Source organism: Schistocerca nitens, chromosome 2 (assembly GCF_023898315.1).
Source record: "Schistocerca nitens isolate TAMUIC-IGC-003100 chromosome 2, iqSchNite1.1, whole genome shotgun sequence".
NCBI lineage: Eukaryota > Metazoa > Arthropoda > Insecta > Orthoptera > Acrididae > Schistocerca > Schistocerca nitens.
Window position 1 is genome coordinate 63021956 of NC_064615.1, and position 24723 is coordinate 63046678.

A 24723-nucleotide genomic window follows, 5' to 3' on the forward strand; every position below is an offset into this window, starting at 1 on the left:
TTCGGTTTAGCTCAGTTTTGTCAGTTGTTTTGCACTTCTGTCAGTTCTGTTGATCAGCTGATGTCAATAAATAATTTGTCAAGCTTGAAATTTTTGTCATGTTCTCATTATTCGCAGCATCCACAACATCGATGAATCACAGGCCAACGCAAGTTAAGTAGTAACATTTTAAGATCATTACAAACTGGACCACTTTAATGCAGTATCCATGATCCAATAGCTCTTAATCTTGTTAAAGTACTAACAAGTGGTTCACTGAAAGCTTTTGTTAGATTACAGAATATTTCTGAAACCGTTTTACCCTGGACCAATGATGAGTTAATCCTTTCTCTAAATTCACTGATGACATTTATGATGATTTTTCCTCTTTGAAAACCAAACTGATTTTTGGAAACAATGTCACTTTCTGTAAGAAAATTTACAAGTTGTTTTTCCACATGTTTTTCAATTATTTTAGGAAAGATGGGAATGAGAGATATAGCATCACAATTTGCCATATCTTCTGGTGACCCCTTTTTGACGAGCACATTTTAGCACATCTGGGAAACAACCTTGATCAAAGGATGGTTTATAAGAAGTCATGTGGCATACTGCCTTGATTACTGTGGAAGGTATTAAATCCCAGTCAGCTGAATTTTTATTGTCCGGTGATAACATAGTGTCTTCTACATCTTTTTGAGTCATTCTATTGAATTTTTCAAAATAAAAAATTTTTTGTCACCTTTTTGCCGGAAATTCAAATTGTTCTGATGGGATGTCGTATTTACATCAGATTTTGTTAAATTTTTGTAATTAATATTTACTCGCAGCTCTGATTTGGCAACAGATCAGACAGCTTTTGTTTTATTTTTTGTTTGTTTATGAAAACACTGTTGCCAGTTTTCTTGCTGCCAATACAACTTTTTAACAAAATCTGCATTTCTATTTACTTTAAGCTCATCATGCAGCTGTCTTTTTCTGACACTGTAATTCTTGTGATTCTTGAGTTTCTCCCGGCGTATTTGATAATCAAAATATCCACGGGTGTACTGCCGGTCTACAGTGTCCAACGGGCACAATATTTCGGCGATCATACATGTCGCCATCATCAGGTGAACTGATGGACTGAGCTCCTGTGAACGTCAGACGATGCGTACCATCGAGGATCGATGCCGTGAACACCAGAGGCACACTCGACTGATGTATCCGAGCAAGTCGGCGGTCGCTGAACATTGTTTGTCGGAAAATCACGCTATGGAGTATGAACGCACGAGGATTCTGGTACAGACGTCGAGATACTGGGACAGCGTTGTTAGAGAGGCCATCGAAATTCGCACCAATGACGACCTCATAAATCGTGACTGTGGCTATAATCTTAGCAAGGCTTGGGAACCAGCGATTGGGTTAATCAAGAGTAAATCGAGCAAATGTATAGTTGTGACGACCACGGCGGACGGAGCCATCACACCGACGTCATCTCAGATGCCGTCGCAATCTGTTCCACCGCGCGACCGTGGCGCGGACGGCGGAGTGAGCGCGCCGCGGGCGGAGGGTATTTAAATCCGCCACCGCCGTGACCGAACCCAGTTCCATCTGAGCAGCCATAGTGTACGGATCTCCGTGCCGGCACGTTCACAGGAGCTCAGTCCGTCAGTTCACCTGATGATGGCGACATGTATGATCGCCGAAATATTGTGCCCGTTGGACACTGTAGACCGGCAGTACACCCGTGGATATTTTGACTGTAATTGTTATTCCTGATGTAATCCAATTCAGTTTACTCTTTATCCTGTTTTGATATGATTTAAGGGAAATGTTTCATTGAACACACCTAAAAAAAAAAATCTAAAAAGCTTATCAAAGTTTATGTAGTTTGGAGTACAGTCATCTAAATCCCAGTTTATAACTCTTAACTTTTCACAAAACAAATCTAAATTGCTTCATATATAAGACTCAGATTATAGTTTGTCTAGTTTTTGGGAGCTCTGTAAAGGTACGTTTACACTGGGATACATGTATCGCGACATGTATGAGCGACATGTCAATTTGACATGTTGCGATACATTACCTCATACAAAAATTCACGGAACTTGTATGCGGACCCTCGAGCTCATACATGTCGCGTATACATTTTGTATATCGCTTTTTGGCCATATACGCGACATGTATGAGCGACATTTTAAGAACTCGCGCTTGCGCAGTACTATCATTTCCTGTCGTCATGTCGCCTGCTGCTTATTTTGACGATTAGCGCATGCGTAGTACCAGGCTCTATGGTGGCTGTTTGAGTATTGGAGGTGCCGACTGTCGTTTGTTGTGTAGTTATTTGTGTATTGTGTCGTGTGTTGTGCCCGCGTGTAATACTTTAAAATTTGCCATGACTTCTTGGTCAAAACAAAATACACTGCATTTTATAGAGGCAGTGCGCAGGCATCCCTGTATATGGGATGTGAAACTAGGAGACTATAAGAACACTCAGAAAAGGTACGACGAGTGGGAGGAAATTGCCAAGGCATTTAACGTGTCAAGGAAGGAATGTGAGGACAAGTGGCATAATTTAAAAAGCCAGTATAGTCGCGAGTTAGCGAAAAGGAAGAGCAGCAAAGGAACTGGAAGTGCTACAAGCAATGTGTACCACTCTTCATGGTATGCTTTTGAAAGTATGCAGTTCATAAGAGACAATTACAAACCACTCTCTCATAGGAGCACACATGAAGTAGTACCAGTAAGTAAATTTGTTATATTATTTTATTAATCATATATTTGGCAACAGTTTTTCGTGCTAATGCTTTACATAATGTGAATATTTATAATTTCACTGAAAAACATGATTCTCCATACTGCTATGGTTTGAAGTCCTGAATACTGCAGAAGAATAGAGCATATTACTTTATGTCATCATTTAAAATGATGTGGAACTTATTTTCCATACTGCCATGGGATGGAGCCCTGAATACTGCAGAAGTATTCAGCATATTCTCTTCTGTTGTCATTCAGCAATGAAGTTCTTCGGCCAGTTCTGGGCAGTGGCTCCAGCACAGTAGGGGTGTCACTCCAGGACCCAGGTATTACGTTGCCATCATCTCCCTCTGTGTCGTATGTTCCTGCTGGACAATACCTTTGAGATTTTCTATTTTGAAGAAAATTATGTAAATAAACACAGGCTAGTGCCACCACTGTAGTCTTTTCCGGGCTGAGAAGCATTTGCTTCCTCAGCACTCTGTAAACAGCACTTATAATCCCAAATACATTTTTATTACTTTTCTTGCCCTGCATGCTCTATAGTTAAAAATACGTTGCCAACTGTTTTTTTCATGCAGACCTGGAAATGGTTTCACAATATTTTCCTCTAGGCCAAAGGCTTCGTCAGTGACGAAAACATATGGAACAGGCTTGCTCCTACCAGGAAGAGGAGTTGATGGTGGTGTATGTAAAGTTTTGGTTTCTAACATTTTGTAAAATGTGGTGTCTTTAAGGACACCACCATCTGAAATCCTCCCCTGCGTGCCAACATCAGCGTAAATTTTTCTATAACTAGCATCAGCAATTGCTAGCAAAACAATGCTGAAGTGCTCTTTATAATTAAAATAAATTGTTCCACTGTTGGGTGGTGCCACAATGTCAATGTGCCTCCCATCTATAGCTCCCAAACACCTGGGGAAATTCCATTTTTCTTCATATTCTTTGGCAATTTTCAGCCATTCCTATGCAGTAGCAGAAAGCTGGAAAGAAAATTGTTACTTTTTTAATTTAATTTACGCATGGACACACAAAAAATTCTCAATACATTAAGATACTTTTATTAAATGTATGTATAACATATAGCTCACTTTGTCTTAGAAATGTCTTATGTATTTTAAAGGTCATGGAAGCCCCAGCCACAGAAGGAGATGGTGAAGGAGAAGGAAGCATTAGTTTCCCTTTCGATGTAACAGAAATGGAGGAGGTGACATCTGCCACGCCCCCACAAGACATTGTGGAAGTGGAAACCACTCCAGTCATCTCTGTGCCTCCACATGAAAGTGGATCTGCAACCGTGTCACCCTGTACCACTCCAAGTCCGAGTGGAAGTGGTAGATCAAGTGCACTGAATAGAGCCAGGAGAGACCTGGATGAAGACCGACGTCTTTTACAGACCTTAAGAAAAGTTGGCGACAATTTAGCAGGCAGAAAAAGGGATCAGTTTACCAACGTTGGTGACTTTGTCGCCAATAAGCTCAGATTTCTTTATGAAAATGGCCATACTAGAATTATGGCAAGACTTGAGAACGGAATATACAGATGTTTGCAGGAGGCAAACGATGAATTAATAGATGCAAATGCAACATAATATATGGATTCCTTAAAAACATGTATAAATGTTGAAATATGCATGTCATGTGCTGTCAAGTACTACTTAATAAAACTAAATACAAATTAATGTTGTTGGATATCTTTACTGTGCAGAAAGTGTCCTCAGAAATTGTGATATTGTATTACTGAGTGAAGCATGTCAGTCGTTCCAAAGAACTAAAAGCTAACCCATTTCAGCAAAATTTGAGAAACTTATGGTGCAAAATGTATGTGCCGTTAAAATTTTAGTTCCTATTCCAGCAGCCTCACGTGGTTATGTTGGCAACATCAGCAGCGCGGTAGAAAATTTGTGCTGCTGTTCCTAGTTGACAGTTACTTGTATGTACCCTCGTCCGCTCGTTAAAAGTAATTGCCCTCGTAAAACGAAGATTTCGTGACAAAACATTTGCATTGTCGCGCGATTGCTAATGCCAACGTCTCACACACGATTGTCGGCATTAGCATCTGTTGTCAACATTATCACGCGAGGCCGCCGGAATAATAGCAAAAAACTGATATACGTGCCAGATGCATGAAAAAATTATATAACGTATTACATACTCTAAAAACAAAGATGATGTGACTTACCGAACGAAAGCGCTGGCAGGTCGATAGACACACAAACAAACACAAACACAAACACACACACAAAATTCAAGCTTTCGCAACAAACTGTTGCCTCATCAGGAAAGAGGGGAAGGAGAGGGAAATACGAAAGGATGTGGGTTTTAAGGGAGAGGGCAAGGAGTCATTCCAATCCCGGGAGCGGAAAGACTTACCTTAGGGGGAAAAGAGGACAGGTATACACTCGCACACACACACATATCCATCCACACATATACAGACACAAGCAGACATATTTAAAGACAAAGAGTTTGGGCAGAGATGTCAGTCGAGGCGGAAGTGAAGAGGCAAAGATGATGTTGAATGACAGGTGAGGTATGAGTGGCGGCAACTTGAAATTAGCGGAGATTGAGGCCTGGTGGGTAACGGGAAGAGAGGATATATTGAAGAGCAAATTCCCATCTCCGGAGTTCGGATAGGTTGGTGTTGGTGGGAAGTATCCAGATAACGCGGACGGTGTAACACTGTGCCAAGATGTGCTGGCCATGCACCGAGGCATGTTTAGCCACAGGGTGATCCTCATTACCAACAAACACTGTCTGCCTGTGTCCATTCATGCGAATGGACAGTTTGTTGCTGGTCATTCCAACATAGAATGCATCACAGTGTAGGCAAGTCAGTTGGTAAATCACGTGGGTGCTTTCACATGTGGCTCTGCCTTTGATTGTGTACACCTTCCGGGTTACAGGACTGGAGTAGGTGGTGGTGGGAGGGTGCATGGGACAGGTTTTACACCGGGGGCGGTCACAAGGATAGGAGCCAGAGGGTAGGGAAGGTGGTTTGGGGATTTCATAGGGATGAACTAACAGGTTACGAAGGTTAGGTGGACGGCGGAAAGACACTCTTGGTGGAGTGGGGAGGATTTCATGAAGGATGGATCTCATTTCAGGGCAGGATTTGAGGAAGTCGTATCCCTGCTGGAGAGCCACATTCAGTGTCTGGTCCAGTCCCGGAAAGTATCCTGTCAAAAGTGGGGCACTTTTGTGGTTCTTCTGTGGGGGATTCTGGGTTTGAGGGGATGAGGAAGCGGCTCTGGTTATTTGCTTCTGTACCAGGTCGAGAGGGTAGTTGCGAGATGCGAAAGCTGTTGTCAGGTTGTTGGTGTAATGGTTCAGGGATTCCGGACTGGAGCAGATTCGTTTGCCACGAAGACCTAGGCTGTAGGGAAGGGACCGTTTGATGTGGGATGGGTGGCAGCTGTCATAATGCAGGTACTGTTGCTTGTTGGTGGGTTTGATGTGGACGGACGTGTGAAGCTGGCCATTGGACAGGTGGAGGTCAACGTCAAGGAAAGTGGCATGGGATTTGGAGTAGGACCAGGTGAATCTGATGGAACCAAAGGAGTTGAGGTTGGAGAGGAAATTCTGAAGTTCTTCTTCACTGTGAGTCCAGATCAGGATGTCATCAATAAATCTGTACCAAACTTTGGGTTGGCAGGCCTGGGTAACAAAGAAGGCTTCCTCTAAGCGACCCATGAATAGGTTGGCGTACGAGGGGGCATCCTGGTACCCATGGCTGTTCCCTTTAATTGTTGGTATGTCTGGCCTTCAAAAGTGAAGAAGTTGTGGGTCAGGATGAAGCTGGCTAAGGTGATGAGGAAAGAGGTTTTAGGTAGGGTGGCAGGTGATCGGCGTGAAAGGAAGTGCTCCATCGCAGCGAGGCCCTGGACGTGCGGAATATTTGTGTGTAAGGAAGTGGCATCAATGGTTACAAGGATGGTTTCCGGGGGTAACAGATTGGGTAAGGATTCCAGGCATTCGAGAAAGTGGTTGGTGTCTTTGATGAAGGATGGGAAACTGCATGTAATGGGTTGAAGGTGTTGATCTACGTAGGCAGAGATCTGTTCTGTGGGGGCTTGGTAACCAGCTACAATGGGGCGGCCGGGATGATTCGGTTTGTGGATTTTAGGAAGAAAGTAGAAGGTAGGGGTGTGGGGTATCGGTGGGGTCAGGAGGTTGATGGAGTCTGGTGAAAGGTTTTGTAGGGGGCCTAAGGTTCTGAGGATTCCTTGAAGCTCCGCCTGGACATCGGGAATGGGGTTACCTTGGCAAACTTTGTATGTGGTGTTGTCTGAAAGCTGAGGCAGTCCCTCAGCCACATACTCCTGACGATCAAGTACCACAGTCGTGGAACCCTTGTCCGCCGGAAGAATGACGATGGATCGGTCAGCCTTCAGATCACGGATAGCCTGGGCTCCAGCAGTGGTGATGTTGGGAGTAGGATCAGCTGCCACCCATTCCACATCAAACGGTCCCTTCCCTACAGCCTAGGTCTTCGTGGCAAACGAATCTGCTCCAGTCCGGAATCCCTGAACCATTACACCAACAACCTGACAACAGCTTTCGCATCTCGCAACTACCCTCCCGACCTGGTACAGAAGCAAATAACCAGAGCCACCTCCTCATCCCCTCGAACCCAGAATCACCCACAGAAGAACCACAAAAGTGCCCCACTTGTGACAGGATACTTTCCGGGACTGGACCAGACTCTGAATGTGGCTCTCCAGCAGGGATACGACTTCCTCAAATCCTGCCCTGAAATGAGATCCATCCTTCATGAAATCCTCCCCACTCCACCAAGAGTGTCTTTCCGCCGTCCACCTAACCTTCGTAACCTGTTAGTTCATCCCTATGAAATCCCCAAACCACCTTCCCTACCCTCTGGCTCCTATCCTTGTGACCCCCCCCCCCCCCCCCCCCCCGGTGTAAAACCTGTCCCATGCACCCTCCCACCACCACCTACTCCAGTCCTGTGACCCGGAAGGTGTACACGATCAAAGGCAGAGCCACATGTGAAAGCACCCACGTGATTGTCCAACTGACCTGCCTACACTGTGATGCATTCTATGTGGGAATGACCAGCAACAAACTGTCCATTCGCATGAATGGACACAGGCAGACAGTGTTTGTTGGTAATGAGGATCACCCTGTGGCTAAACATGCCTCGGTGCACGGCCAGCACATCTTGGCACAGTGTTACACCGTCCGGGTTATCTGGATACTTCCCACCAACACCAACCTATCCGAACTCCGGAGATGGGAACTTGCCCTTCAATATATCCTCTCTTCCCGTTACCCACCAGGCCTCAATCTCCGCTAATTTCAAGTTGCCGCCACTCATACCTCACCTGTCATTCAACATCATCTTTGCCTCTCACTTCTGCCTCGACTGACATCTCTGCCCAAACTCTTTGTCTTTAAATATGTCTGCTATTGAGATGTCTGCTTGTGTCTGTATATGTGTGGATGGATATGTGTGTGTGTGCGAGTGTATACCCGTCCTTTCTTCCGCCTAAGGTAAGTCTTTCCGCTCCCGGGATTGGAATGACTCCTTACCCTCTCCCTTGAAACCCACATCCTTTCGTCTTTCCCTCTCCTTCCCTCTTTCCTGATGAGGCAACAGTTTGTTGCGAAAGCTTGAATTTTGTGTGTGTGTTTGTGTTTGTTTGTGTGTCTATCGACCTCGACCTGCCAGCGCTTTCGTTCGGTAAGTCACATCATCTTTGGTTTTAGATATAGTTTTCCCACGTGGAATGTTTCCCTCTTTTTATATATATATATATATATATATATATATATATATATATATATATATATATATATATATATATATATCCTTTTTACTGTTATCTACTATACAATTTTATCCCGCCTATATTTACTCAATAATGTGTAACCTGCTTCCAAACCATAACCAAAAAAATTTTTTCTGCTCCGCTGCTATAAAATTCCTCGTTTCTAGTTGACAAACAGTTCGTTTCACCTATTAAACAACCATTTCGCTTTGTTTCCATTTCTGTTTTTTCCCACATCACTGATAATTTTTAGCCGCTTCCCACAGGTTTTAACGTCATTATTTCTTCGTCAGACAATTGTTAGCCTCGAAAAAAAATCTCTCGGTGTACATGCCGCGTCAATTCAGGATAAAACTCCAAGCTTTCGACCACTACCTCCATGGTCGTCGTCAGGGCTAAAACTGACTGTCGTGAACTAGCGAGGTTCCCACTTGTATATGCAAAGGATGGCTTCTGATTGGCTGGAATACGTCATAGCAGCAGCGATATGGCGCGTAGTGAAGTGGTGCCCTCTACTTCCATAGACGTAGTTGCTATCCCGCGTTGCTTGCAGCGCCATCCCTTGATTGAGGAGGTAAAGTGCTAGAAGTTTTGCTCTGCGATTTTTCTTTATCCAGCGCACTCTTCCAAGTGTTGCTAAGTGCATAGCCTTTGTCTCTGTTAAAGTTATTATCGCTAAGTCTAATTTCGACTGCTTCCCAGATCACAGAGTCCCAGTAATTCGATGCGTGGGCACTGCTGATTTTTCCAAATACCTGTATTTCAGGTGGCGTTGGTGCTAGATGCAGCGGTCGGCAACGGTTCTTACAGACTGGCCCACGTAATTCTTGCCGCATTCGCAAGGAGAAGTATAAATTCCCGGCACTCTTAAGCCGAGACTATCTTTGACTGGTCTCAACATTTCCTTAATTTTCCTAGGTGGTCGGAAATTGGAAGTCTTTTGCGACGTATTTCTTGAGTAAAAATCTCAAGAAATACGTCGCGAAAGACTTCGTAGCCATATTAGTTTCCTCTACGGGGAGGATATAGTGCGCAGCATTCGTCACCTGGAGAAGCTGAGCCTGAAACAGTCTCAGTTGCTGAGCAATCTGGCTTTTTTACAACGCTGTCGTGACAAGGAGGTAGTACCGAAGTTTGCAGTCGTCAAACACCACATCAGAAGCGCTGCAGTAAACAGAATTTTACGAAAGACCAGCCATGCTACTGTGAAAGAGAGGATTCGTCATACCAGGTATGAACTGGACATGAACGCTCGCCTGTTATTTAGTTGCCATTTATTTCTGGCCGGAGTCCTCTCACCATTGGACTGGGAATGGGTGGATATGACTTTGGCGGCACACCAAGAAGCCAATTTAAGGAGGACTACGGCGAAACAGGCCAATAAATTTGAGCGGCTTAACCGTGATCGAGGGACTACTGGGTCCAACGGCATTCACCGCACTGTTATCAACTTCTCTGACAAGGAACTTGATGAAGCTACCATCTCGGCTCTCAGTAAAGGATTGAACTTTGCCCCAGCTCCACGTAAGTTACTGGTGGTTGAGATTATTAGTGGAGTGGAACAAGCAGTTCGTCATCTTCCTCAAGAAGCAGCGGATGACGTAAGGCTTGCTACTAGCCGGATTTTAGTGACATCCAAGCCACCTAAGTCAAACATCAGCAGAGAGGAGAGACAAGGACTGAAATTGTTGCAGAAGGATGAAGATCTAGTTGTTTACCTGCTGACAAGGGGAACGCCACGGTAATCCTCAAAGCTACAGATTACCACAAGAAAGTTGGATTATTACTGGAGGACAGCACATACCGGATTCTCAGACGGGATCCCACATCGGCGCTCAGCAGGAAGACAAGGGAGCTACTAAAAAACTCTGGCCTCTCCGACGAACTGGTGAAGAACTTACGGCCGAGAGCACCTAGGCCACCAAGACTGTACGGTTTGCCAAAGGTTCATAAGGAGAGCGTCCCGTTGAGACCGATTGTTAGCGCTATTGGCTCTCCTACATACAAGCTTGCAAAGCACTTAACTAAATTGTTGGCGCCTATAGTTGGTCACTGCCCACATCATATTAAGAATTCAAAAATGTTTGTTGATATCATAAAACAGATGAAGATAGGCTAAAGTGATATCATGGTCAGCCTCGACGTGGTTTCTCTGTTCACCAAAGTACCTGTGGATGACACATTACAACTGTTGGCTGCTCATTTCTCCTAAGAAATTTTGAAGTTGTTCCGGCATACCTTGACGACCACTTATTTTTTATACAGTGGAAATTATTATGAAATGACGGATGGAACAGCCATGGGTTCGCCACTGTCACCAGCAATAGCGAATTTTTTCATGGAGGACTTTGAAGAACGAGCCCTGAGCAGTGCTCACCTCCGCCCTTCATGCTTCTACAGATACCTTGACGATACTTTTTTAATCTGGGCACACGGCAGTGACACCCTGCAGCAGTTCGTCAAACATCTGAATGGTGTACATCCAAACATAAAATTTACATTGGAGGTAGAGAAGGAAGGGAAGTTACCTTTTTTAGATGTGTTGGTGGAGCGAAAGCCGGATGGACGACTGGGCCATTCTGTGTACAGGAAGCCAACTTGTACAGACTTATATCTGCATAGCCATAGCTTCCATCATCCGTCTCAGAAGAGAGCTATGCTGAATACTTCAGTACACAGAGCCAGGACTATTTCCGACAAGGACCACCTTGGTCCCGAGATTAACCATTTGACGACTGTTTTCAAGAGGAATGGTTATTCTGCCGGTGAAATTAAATCAGTATTGTCCAAGAAAGTAAGACACGATGCCGGCCACATACAAGAAGAGGACCAACACATAGCGCGGCTTCCTTTTCGCGGTGCTACAACGAACAAGATAGCCAGAGTCCTGAAGAGGCAAGGAATAAAACCAGTTTTCCGACCACCTAGGAAAATTAAGGAAATGTTGAGACCAGTCAAAGATAGTCTCGGCTTAAGAGTGCCGGGAATTTATACTATTCCTTGCGAATGCGGCAAGAATTACATGGGCCAGTCTGTAAGAACCGTTGCCGACCGCTGCATCGAGCACCAACGCCACCTGAAATACAGGTATTTGGAAACATCAGCGGTGGATGAACATAGCCTGCTTAACAAGCATAAGATTTTATTTGAAGAAACCAGAGTAATAGCCCACGCATCGAATTACTGGGACTCTGTGATCCGGGAAGCAGTCGAAATTAGACTTAGCGATAATAACTTTAACAGAGACAACGGCTATGCACTTAGCAACACTTGGAAGAGTGCACTGGATAAAGAAAAATTGCAGAGAAAAACTTCTCGCACTTTACCTCCTGATTCAAGGGATGGCACTGCAAGCAACGAGGGTTAGCAACTACATCTATGGAAGTAGAGGGCACCACTTCACAACGCGCCATATCGCTGTTGCTATGACGTATTCCAGCCAATCAGAAGCCGTCCTTTGCGTATAAAAGTGGGAACCTCACTAGTTCACGACAGTCAGTTTTAGCCCTGATGACGATCATGGAGCTTGGAGTTTTATCCTGAATTGACGCGGCATGTACACCGAGAGATTTTTACTCAAGAAATACGTCGTGAAAGACTTCGTAGCCAATTGTTAGCCTCATTTTCATAATCTGCCACCACAAAACCACTACTTTTAATACATTTACACGCAGTTTTTTCGAAATTTTCCCGAATTTCTCCACCCTTTAACGTGTTTTGGCGGCAACACAACCACCTAACCTTTGTACACATCGTTGTCTACCAACCCAAGTTCACCACAGGATCAACATAGCCCAGCTTTAACCAACACTTTTTCGCCTTTTTTCACATCAGATCTCCAGTTACTTTCTAGTTCACCTTTATCTCTCCCCATATATTTTTATTTTCATTTTCATTTCAGCCTTCTAATACCATTTCACCCTCACAACACCACCACAACGACCCCATTAAGTTTGATTTACATTCCCTCCGCAAACGTGCCTTCGCCCTAGCCAGATTACGCTCCCATATTTTTTCTCAGGCTTGTCTGACATATGGCATTACCCCCAAAGGCCTCACACTTAAAGTTCCCATCTCTGGCTGCAACCCTTCTTTCCATCAGTCCCTATACCAGTTCCAAACTGAACAATCCATTGCCCTCACCCACCTAATCCTTCACCTACACATCAACTCAGCCAATGAACACACCTGTCAACTCCTATCATTAATAAAAGTCCTCAATCTTTCCTCTCCCACATCCACACCGGCTGTTCAGAGCATCCTCCTACAGGCCAACTGCAAATTAGAACAGCATGCCACCCTCCACCTCAAAAAACTATCCAATCTCCTGGTTTCCCACCTCCGGAAAGGCAACTCACTCACCCTTCACAACCTTTCCAGCAAACCTCAACCTCCTCTCATTGCACACAAACCCAGTCTCTCCCATATACTCAATCTCCCACTTCCAGCTCCACTCCCTCCAAAACCTCAAAATTCCAATCAACACAATCTGGAACTACAACACCCTAATTCAGTAGTTAACCTTTCCTCCAAACCTCTCTCCCAATCCGAAACCTCAGTCCTATCCAAAGGCCTCACCTTCAACCCCACTCCCAGATTCAACCAAACATCCCTCGTCGAAGATTTACTGTCCTACACTCGTACTCTCTGCTGGAAATATCACTTTGCCACAAAGAAAAATGATCCTAATCCTACTCCTAATGATCCAACTTCCCAAGACACTATCCAAATTGAACCCTGCCTGGAACAGTTCCGTCCTCCGTCACAGCGGGACCCACCTCCTCTTCCTCAAAATCACCCTCTCCAAACCTTCCAGGAATTTATTACTTCCAGCCTTACCTCTCAATCCTTCTTAAAAAACCTTAATCCTACTCCCAACATCACCACAGCTGAAGCCCAGGGTATCCGTGATCTGAAGGCTGACCGATCCATCGTCATTCTTCTGGTGGACAAGGGTTCCACGACCGTGGTACTTGATAGTCGGGAGTATGTGGCTGAGGGACTGCGTCAGCTTTCAGACAACACCACATACAAAGTTTGCCAAGGTAATCCCATTCCTGATGTCCAGGCGGAGCTTCAAGGAATCCTCAGAACCTTAGGCCCCCTACAAAACCTCTCACCTGACTCCATCAACCTCCTGACCCCACCGACACCCCACACCCCTACCTTCTTCCTAAAATTCACAAACCCAATCATCCCGGCTGCCCCATTGTAGCTGGTTACCAAACCCCCACAGAACGTATCTCTGCCTACGTAGATCAACACCTTCAACCCATTACATGCAGTCTCCCATCCTTCATCAAAGACACCAACCACTTTCTCGAATGCCTGGAATCCTTACCCAATCTGTTACCCCCGGTAACCATCCTTGTAACCATTGATGCCACTTCCTTATACACAAATATTCCGCACGTCCAGGGCCTCACTGCAATGGAGCAGTTCCTTTCACGCCGATCACCTGCCACCCTACCTAAAACCTCTTTCCTCATTACCTTTGCCAACTTCATCCTGACCCACAACTTCTTCACTTTTGAAGGCCAGACATACCAACAATTAAAGGGAACAGCCATGGGTACCAGGATGGCCCCCTCGTACGCCAACCTATTCATGGGTCGCTTAGAGGAAGCCTTCTTGGTTACCCAGGCCTGCCAACCCAAAGTTTGGTACAGATTTATTGATGACATCTTCATGATCTGGACTCACAGTGAAGAAGAACTCCAGAATTTCCTCTCCAACCTCAACTCCTTTGGTTCCATCAGATTCACCTGGTCCTACTCCAAATCCCATGCCACTTTCCTTGACGTTGACCTCCATCTGTCCAATGGCCAGCTTCACACGTCCGTCCACATCAAACCCACCAACAAGCAACAGTACCTGAATTATGACAGTGCCACCCATTCCACATCAAACGGTCCCTTCCCTACAGCCTAGGTCTTCATGGCAAACAAATCTGCTCTAGTCCGGAATCCCTGAATCATTACACCAACAACCTGATAACAGCTTTCGCATCCCACAACTACCCTCCCGACCTGGTACAGAAGCAAATAACCAGACCCACTTCCTCATCCCCTCAAACCCAGAACCTCCCACAGAAGAACCACAAAAGTGCCACACTTGTGACAGGATACTTTCTGGGACTGGATCAGACTCTGAATGTGGCTCTCCAGCAGGGATACGACTTCCTCAAATCCTGCCCTGAAATGAGATCCATCCTTCATGAAATCCTCCCCACTCCACCAAGAGTGTCTTTCTGCCGTCCACCTAACCTTCGTAACCTGTTAGTTCATCCCTATGAAATCCCCAAACCACCTTCCCTACCCTCTGGCTCCTACCCTTGTAACCGCCCCCAGTGTAAAACCTGTCCCATGCACCCTCCCACCACCACCTACTCCACTCCAGTAACCTGGAAGGTGTACACGACCAAAGGCAGAGCCACGTGTGAAAGCACCCACGTGATTTACCAACCGACCTGCATACACTGTGACGCATACCTCACCTGTCATTCAACATCATCTTTGCCTCTGCACTTCCGCCTCGACTGACATCTCTGCCCAAAGTCTTTGCCTTTGAATATGTCTGCTTGTGTCTGTATATGTGTGAATGGATATGTGTGTGTGTGTGCGAGTGTATACCTGTCCTTTTTTCCCCCTAAGGTGAGTCTTTCCGCTCCCGGGATTGGAATGACTCCTTACCCTCTCCCTCAAAACCCACATCCTTTCGTCTTTCCCTCTCCTTCCCTCTTTCCTAATGAACCAACCGATTGTTGCGAAAGCTTGAATTTTGTGTGTATGTTTGTGTTTGTCTGTGTGTATATCGACCTGCCAGCACTTTCGTTTGGTAAGTCACATCATCTTTGTTTTTAGATATATTTTTCCCACGTGGAATGTTTCCCTCATATATATATATATATATATATATATATATATATATATATATATATATATATATATATATATATATATATATATATATATATATATATATATGAATGGAGGGGGGGAGATGACCACTGTCTGGTGGAGCATGCATTGTTTCGAAGGCAGCAGATGCAGTGTCGAGAGGCTCTGCAGGAGGGGGGATGGGGTGGGGGAGGAGGATGGGTAAAGGAAATGGAGAGGAGCAGAGATGGGAAAAGCCTGGTGAGAGCATTAGCAGATAATGGCAAGAGGACATGAACTGAGAGAAGGTGATATGACAGAAGTGGCAGAAACCGTTAAGTGGAGAGTGTGGAGACAGTATGTTATCTTAAGTTGAGTCCAGGATAATTTTGGGATTTTAGAATACGTTGTAAGGGTAACTCCCATCTGCACAGTTCAGAAAAGCTGGTGGTCAAGGGGAGGATCCAGGTGACATGGGTTGTGAAGCAGCCATTGAATCAAGCATATCATCGCTCTTGGCCACAGTTGGGCGGCAGCCTTACAATGTTTCATCAACTCTTCATTGTGTAGCTATAAGGGGCAGTCAAATAGGTACAGACAGATAGGAAAAAAGTATGTAAACTGTTTATTATTTCAAGAGTAATCACAATAACTATTAATAAATGTATCACACTGTGAGACAAGATAGTCAATGCCTTTATGGAAAAATGTTTGTGGTTGTACCCATGCACATCATTGTCCAAAGCAAATTAACCTGTTGCCTAGGATGTTTTCAGTTATCATAGAGTTACCACTCAGGCATTCCATGAGTGAGTGAGCCTATGAGTGAAACTTAAAAATCTGGAATGTCAAATGTGTAAAATGTGATTTATCAGTCTCATTATATACATTGTACAGATCATATGATCTGTTGTACAGGAGACACATCAAGTTTAGCAAAAATATAATGTATAATGATTTACAGAAATTCTTTTTATACTAATTTAAGAATAATGCCAATAAATACAACACTGCAGTATTTGCTATAAATTAACAGTTTACCAATCTCCTTCATTGTACATAGACAACACTACAATATTATCTGTATATTTTTATTGTTCAAAGTGTCAGACTGTCTTCCAAGAATTCTTCAGTGGTGTAGTAGCATTTCTCTATAAAAATATTTAGGGGTAAACTTTTCAGAGAACCAAAGTCCATTATTGATGTCTTTCTTCCTTTTAATTTGTTATGAAATTTTCCTTGTGACGACTTCCATAGCTGTGCTTGAAACAGAACTTTTCATGATTATGTTGTAGTATTTTTAATTTCTTGAGCAGTGTGTGACATGAATAATTTTTATGGGCAGCACATGTTTCTAATGATTTTCTTCTAAAGAATTAGTAGCCATGTACTGCTTCTAGAGTTTCCCCAGAAAATTATCCCATACCGAATAACAGATTCAAAATAACTGTGTTAGACTGTCTTTTTTGTGTCCATAAGAGTGGTGCCAGATAAAATAAACATTGCAAAAGCTAGGGAATTTAATTTATTTGTCAGGATGTCTATATGTGTCTTCCAGTTTAAACTTTTATCAAGATTTAAGGCCAAGAAATTCACATGGCTCATTCCTGTCATCAGTTGATTATTAGGGGCGATTTGTACAGGACATATTGCTGATAATTTAGAGACAAATTGCATTATCTACATCTTAGTGACATTGAGCTTTAGTCCATTTTTGTGGAACCAGGATTCGGACTGTATGGAATCTTTTCTATTGTATCGTTTTCTATCAGGACTGAGTTGTCATCTGCAGACAAGACTGAATGAGCATCAATATTTAATGGTAAATCATTTATATACAACAAGAACAGGTAAGACCCAGTATTGAACCCTGTGGAACTCCTTGGGAAATTGTTTTCCATTTGGAGTGCTAGTTAACTGAATTTTATGTTAAAATAACTCTTTGTTTCCTTTCTGTCAGACAGGGGTTGAACCACTGTAATGCAGTATCTTCGATCCCATAGCTCTTCAGTTTGTGAAGTAATAATAGTAGTTCTCCGAGTCAAAGGCTTTCTTTAGATCACAGAATATTCCTGAGACTTTTGTGCCCTTCTAGCTGTATGCTTACTTTTTCTGTAAATTCTCTGATGGCATTTATGGTGCTTTTTCCTCTTTGAAAACCTAACTGATTTTTGCAAATAATGTCATTTACTGTAAGGAAATTTTCTCGTTGTTTTGCCACAAGTTTTTCAAATATTTTAGAAAAAACAGGAAGGAGAGAGGTAGGCTGGTAGTGTCCCACATCTTCTGGTGATCCCTTTTTAAATAATGGCTTAATCTCTGCATATTTTAGGACATCTGGAAGAGACCCATGTTCAAAGGACTGGTTTACAACAATAGTCAATGGGTATGAAATAATATGACGTACTGCCTTGATTACCATGGAAGGCATTCCATCCCATCCAACTGAATTTTTGTTTTTTAATGATAATATAGTGTCTTCCACATCTTTCTGAGTGATTTTTGTGAATTTTTTAAAACAGTTGTTTTGTATGTCATCTCTGTGCCTGAAATTCACATTGTCCTTATGGGCTGTCATGTGAAAGTCAGATATTGCTGTATTGACAAAGAAATCATTGAAGCAGTTGACATTTGAACATGATTTACAATAATATCACCCCGAAACCTAATTCGAGAAATTTCTTGACTGTTAACATTGGCTCCCAACTCTGATTTCACAACAGACCAGACTGCCTTTGTTTTATTTCTTTGTTTGTTTATGAATATACTATTTGCCATTTTTTTGCTGCCAGTATTACTTTTTTGAGTATAGTCTTATAGTGCTTAACATAAGTTACAAAATTATGGTTTCTACTTACTTTGAGCTCATTGTGCAGCTGTCTTTTTCTGGCACTTGAAATTTTTATGCTTGGGGTAATCCAGTTTCGTTTATTTCTGACTCTCTTTTGATAAGATTTTGGGGGAAATGTTTCACTGAATACACCCAAAAAGCAATATAGAAATTTATCAAAATTTTTGTTGCTTGAATCACAGTGGTCTAAAGGCCATCTTATAACACTTAATGTATCACAAAACAACTCTAAATTTTCTTTGCTAAAATTCCTACTTATATAAGATTCAGATTTTAATGTCTCTGTTTTGGGGGGCTCTATAAACAAAGCTGAGTGATCAGATATCCCTAGATCTAGGCAAAACTTCCTTGTATCATCAAACTGATAATTTGTAATAATATTATCTATGCAGGTTGCTTGAGTGGAAGTTTTCTCTAGTGCACATAGTAAAGTTTAACTTGAAACCAGATTTTTGGATTAAATCATTAAATTTTTCAATGTCACTGCTTTCAGTTAATGTATTTAAATTGAAGTCTCCTGCAATCACAATCTTTTTCTTGCTTTGTCTTTTAAGTTTATCTAAGAGATATTGAAATTCTTCTAAGAACAATTTAGTAGCAGAACTCCCAGGAATTATGTAAATTGATATTATCACAGTATTTAAATCACACAGCTCTACAGAACAACTTTCAAAAATACGTTCTTCATTTGGATAACTAAAATCTTCTTTCACTTTAAAGTTTAAGGAGGCATGCAGTAAGATATAGGAGCCCCTACAAGATTTGTTTTTTCTACAAAAGCTGCTGGAAAGTTTGAAATTACTAATTTTATTTAGAATGTCTACACGTTCTTTTGTGTGCCAGTGTTTGCTTAAGCAGACTACCTGTATGTTTGCCAGTTCAGAAAGTATAACTTGCATTTCATCAATTTTAGAGTAACCTAGATTTCGACATTTTTATGCTAAACTGTTTACATTTAGATACGCCAAGATAGAATTTTTGAGTTTGTTTATACTTGGAAGTCATGGATATGAGCCATTTAAATGAAATCCTAACGAACTGAAATTACATGTAGAGGATAGAAAATTCTGCAACTTTCTTTTTTCTTTTCTGTTGTGAACATTGTCAACTTAGAGTGAACTTATGCTTATGGTTGGTATTGATATAGGTTGTCAAGTTGGCATTGATTTCCTGCCATCATTGACAGAAAGTTCACTGTTAGGCTTGTTTCTAGTAGAGCAGTCTTTCTACTAAACCTCTAGAAAATTTAAGAACTGTTAAGGATTTCTAAGTCCATTTGGATTAGATTTCTCATTTACAATGCAAGCTGTCCCATCCATCACTAAAATCAAGCATTAATTCTGTTTGTATGTTTTCATTTAGTCATGCTCAAGAATTATTGAACTCTGTAAATTATATTGTAATTCAAATTGTTTATATATGAAAAAACACTGTGATGGAAGGGACATTCTGCTTGTGACAAATGGAACAGTTTATACAAGATAATTTAGTTAAAACCTAACCCCTAAAGCATCAAAGCATGACATATCCTTTCTGAAATGCTACCTTTGAGGAATGTTTTCTGAAGTGTCCAAAGTGTGTTAAGTTAAATTCTACATTAAATGTTTATTGTTTTTACTCTATTTTATTTTTACAGTGTTAATCCAGAACTGTGTGTAAAATATTCGTCAAAATTATTAACAGGTTTACTGACTCGTTAATGGTTGCCGTAGATTAGCTGTATTTAAGTGAAGAAACTGGAGGACAAAGTGAGACCAAAGCAATATTATTACTGTCCAAAATAAGATGTGTTAGGTGAAGTGAATATTTGAAAAAAGACACAGAAAGAAAGAAAATGGAAAGAATTAAAGAAAAATGGGCCTTGTTAAAGAACAAGAAAGCTTTGAAAATGAAAAGAGAGAAAGAAAAACTAAGAAAGCAGAAATACCAGTTGAAAAAGAAAGCAGAAAAGTCCACTGTAAATAGTACATCACCCAATTCAATTTTACGGTGCTATGAACGTCCTCAAAGCATAGGGAAGGCTGTAAAAAGGACAGAATTGGGGTTGCCAATGAATTGTACAAAAAAGAGAGTAATTCTGAAAAAGTACTCCACAATCACTTTACGGAATTAGCAAATAAACTGTTTTCAGATCCAACTGTCAAAGAAATTAAACATAGCAGCCTCAGGATCATTGAAGAAATAAAGCAGACAATTTGTGATTTTTATCTCAAAAATAATAGTAGTGTACAATCAGCAGGAAAGCAAGAGGTGAAGATGTATGATGCTTACCATTAACGAGAGAGAGAGAGAGAGAGAGAGAGAGAGAGAGAGAGAGAGAGAGAGAGAGAGTGGGAGCGCGCGTACATGTGCTCGCTCGCTTGCTTGCTTGTGTGCACCAGTATCAAGCTAACTTTAAGTATCTGCAGGAGTCTGTGTATAGTATGTGTGTAAACTTTCTTAGTCTTCCCTCTTGTTTCTTGTGGCAGGGAGATGTTAGGAAGTTGTGATAAAGTCTGTAATCTTAATCAGTTTCTCCCAGAAATTTTTGACAAGAAGCAGACTGTGAAATGGAAGCAGTGGAAGAGGGTAAATAACAAGCCAGTCCTTTCAAAAGAAACTGATCCTCTCAATGAAGTTATTTCTGAAATTAATGATCAGGTTTCAGTATTAACAAAACACGCTTTTATAAAAAATATTCAAGTTGTAGAAGTGGAGAAGAAAAAAAGTTGAATACCAATTCAACAGAACCTTCTCACACAATATAATAATGAGCTAAAAGAAAAACTATCTGAACTGAAAAAAAAAATCTTTGTCTTCTCTGATGGGACAGCATTGCAATTTAAAAATAAATTTATCTTAAGCTCATTGTATCATTCAAAAGATGACTAAGGAGTAGGACTAACCCTGGGTTTTTACACAGTGCTTAATTGACGGGAGTTCTTGGATTGTGTGAAATAAGCAATAAAAGGTATCTCAGTTCTTTTGGTAACTGCAGAATCAGTACTTGAAAATGAACAGAGTCTTTCTAAGTGGTGGCTTACAGCGTCAGACTCTCCCAGAATTCAGTCAAGCCACTTTTTCAGACCATATTACATGGTTCATTTCCTGGTTGTAAAAACAGGTGCATCTCAAATGGGTTGATGCAGTATACAGAAAGACATGAAATTGAAAAAAGACATTAAGAATACACTGATGAGCCAGAACATTATGACCACCTGTTTAATACAGTACTGGCCATTAAAATTGCTACACCAAGAAGAAATGCAGATGATAAACGGGTATTCATTGAACAAATATCCTATACTAGAACTGACATGTGATTACGTTTTCATGTAATTTGGGTGCATAGATCCTGAGAAATCAGTACCCAGAACAACCACCTCTGGCCGTAATAACGGCCTTGGTACGCCTGGGCATTGAGTCAAACAGAGCTTGGATGGCGTGTACAGGTACAGCTGCCCATGCAGCTTCAACACGATACCACAGTTTATCAAGAGTAGTGACTGGCGTATTGTGACGAGCCAGTTGCTCGACCACCATTGGCCAGATGTTTCCAATTGGTGAGAGATCTGGAGAACGTGCTGGTCAGGGCAGCAGTCGAACATTTTCTGTATCCAGAAACGCCCGTACAGGACCTGCAACATGCGGTCGTGCATTATCCTGCTGAAATGTATGGTTTTGCAGGGATCGAATGAAGGGTAGAGCCACGGGTCGTAATACATCTGAAATGTAACGTCCACTGTTCAAAGTGCCGTCAATGTGAACAAGAGGTGACCGAGACGTGTAACCAATGGCACCCCATACCATCATGCCAGGTGATACACCAGTATGGCGATAACGAATACACGCTTCCAATGTGTGTTCACCGCGATGTCGCCAAACACGGATGCGACCATCATGATGCTGTAAACAGAACCTGGATTCATCCGAAAAAATGATGTTTTGCCATTCGTGCACCCAGGTTTGTCATTGAGTACACCATTGCAGGCGCTCCTGTGTGTGATGCAGTGTCAAGGGTAACCGCAGTCATGGTCTCCTAGCTGATAGTCCATGCTGCCGCAAACGTCGTCGAACTGTTCATGCAGATGGTTGTTGTCTTGCAAACATCCCTATCTATTGAGCCAGGGATTGAGACGTGGCTGCACGATCCATTACAACCATGTGGATAAGATGCCTGTCATCTCAACTGCTAGTGATAAAAGGCTGTGGGGATCCAGCATGGCGTTCCATATTTCCCTCCTGAACTCACCGATTCCATATTCTGCTAACAGTCATTAGATCTCAACCAACACGAGCAGCAATTTTGCGATACGATAAACCACAAGCACGATAGGCTACAATCCGACCTTTATCAAAGTCACTCATTTCTCCTCCTTACACGAGGCATCACAACAACGTTTCACTAGGCAACACCGGTCAACTGCTGTTTGTGTATGAGAAATCGGTTGGAAACTTTCCTCATGTCAGCATGTTGTAGGTGTTGCCACCAGTGCCAATCTTGTGTGAATGCTCTGAAAAGCTAATCATTTGCATATCACAGCATCTTCTTCCTGTCGGTTAAATTTCGCGTCTGTAGCAAGTCATCTTTGTGGTGTAGCAATTTTAATGGCCAGTAGTGTAACATGTTGTTCCACTTTTCAAGTGCAGTATGACAGAGATTCTGTTTGGCATGAATTCTGCAAGTCCTTGATAGGTTTCTAGTATTTGTGGCACAAGATGTCTGCACACAGGACAAGCAATTTCAGAAAATTACGGGATGATGGTTTACAGGCATGCAGCTGGTGCCCTATGTGTGTTCCAGTGGGTACAGCTCAGGCACATTATCTTGCCAAGATATCAATGTGAGTTTCCTATAATGCACCTCACACCATTTCAGCATGATTCTGACATTGCAACATGGACAGTTATCCTGCTAGAAGATTTCATCGCCGTAAGGGGAGACTTCAAGTATGGAGCAATGTGGGTGGTTTGCTATAATGTTCAAGTAGTCTACTGTGGTCATGATACCTTTGATTGCCACCATGGATCCCATGAAAGCCCAGCTCAATGTATCCCTTGGCATTCTGCCCTCCCCAGCCAGCATCTGTGGCTTGGTGCATGTTTCATGCAGCCATTCACCTGGATGATGACATGTAATTACTCAACCCTTGACCTGGTGTAACAAGAAACGTGATTAATTTGACAGGTGACAAGTTTCTATTGATCCACCGTGAAAACTCAGTGATGCTGTGCCCACTGCAATTGTGACTGATAATGTGATTGGGTCAACACGGGAACAAACGTAGGGGTTGCGTGATGTGGCCTTTGAATGGTGTGCTCCAAAACACTTATGCGTGCACCAACATTGTACTCCGTCATCAGATCTGCCACAGATCACTGCCTATCCTGGATTACATATTGGGGGACCATCTGAAATCTACATTTCATTATGAGACATGATCGTCCAATACCATATGGCCCTCTCATTATTTTGCCATCCTTCAACCACTTTCCATAGGTGCCCACAACAGTAGTACACCAGCAGGCGACCAGCCTCGCTGTTTCAGAGACTCTCATTCCCAGCCAGTGCCACAACAATGTGCCCTTTGTCAAAACCACTTTTATCAGTGGATTTCTGGATTTGCGGCCTGCATCTTCGCTATAATGACTGCCCATTCATCTCTCTTCCACTTACATTCTTTCCTTACTGCACCACAGGCCCATAACACCACCAGGAGGCATTCAGATTTGTGGTGGGTAGTGGTCATAATCTTTTGGCACATCAGCATACATCTTCAGATGAGTCAGATGATTTAGACTGTGCTATTCCTGAGATTCAGAACAGCAATGACTGTGCAAGCTGTTTCAGATATTGCACCCGGAAAATGGGTTGTTCTGACATATGAAGGAAAACCAGGCCAGTATGAATGGTCTCAGCCCATAGATGGTATTTGCTATAGGAAAGATGAAGTGTTGAAAATAATTTCTCTTCCTGTTGCAGTAAATAGGAGGTTTTTAAGTTGGATGGTGTGTAGAGCAAATGTTGTGTTTCTGTTGCCTAATTTAGTCTGCTGACTGTTTTTAATACGCTGTTCTTTCACTGAAGTTTTATTTGAGTTTTATTTAGTGTTGTCCATCTTAAAGGCAGTGAACAAATTTTGGAGGACCAGTTATTGCACTTGTACTATCTGTCCCATCCATCACATAATATTTAGTATTTCAGAAATTTAAATTTATTAATGGTCATACATTAACATATGCTATATATATAATTCTTGGAGTGCCCAGTTTGTGTACAGTTTACATTTAGCTTTAGATGTATACATAACTCACAGAAATAATGCAGAGTATTGCACTCTGCAACACCTGAGGCTCAATATCTGTCCTGCCCATCATGCCATTATTTTTCTGAATTACAGACAAAAATAATGGTGAATTACTAAAATTTCCCATTAATGTTGTTTACCAAGTAATAGTAGTTAATAGTAGTTTGGATTCCAGAAAGGAACCAAGGATTTAAATAA

General features: G+C 42.3%; 1 protein-coding gene across 1 annotated transcript; it reads left to right on the top strand.

The window, feature by feature from the left end:
• Positions 1–2291: 2291 nt before the first annotated feature.
• On the top strand, positions 2292–4354 carry LOC126234260 (uncharacterized). Its single transcript, XM_049942952.1, has 2 exons — positions 2292–2704; positions 3842–4354. The coding sequence occupies exons 1-2, from the start codon at positions 2357–2359 to the stop codon at positions 4307–4309; spliced, it is 816 nt and encodes a 271-aa protein (XP_049798909.1). The 5' UTR covers positions 2292–2356; the 3' UTR covers positions 4310–4354.
• Positions 4355–24723: the final 20369 nt, after the last annotated feature.

Bases quoted from the DNA above. Each gene is read 5' to 3' on its own strand.
- LOC126234260 (XM_049942952.1), top strand. From the start codon at position 2,357: ATGACTTCTTGGTCAAAACAAAATACACTGCATTTTATAGAGGCAGTG. The intron at 2,705-3,841 runs GTAAGTAAATTT...TGTATTTTAAAG, and splicing joins GCACACATGAAGTAGTACCA to GTCATGGAAGCCCCAGCCAC.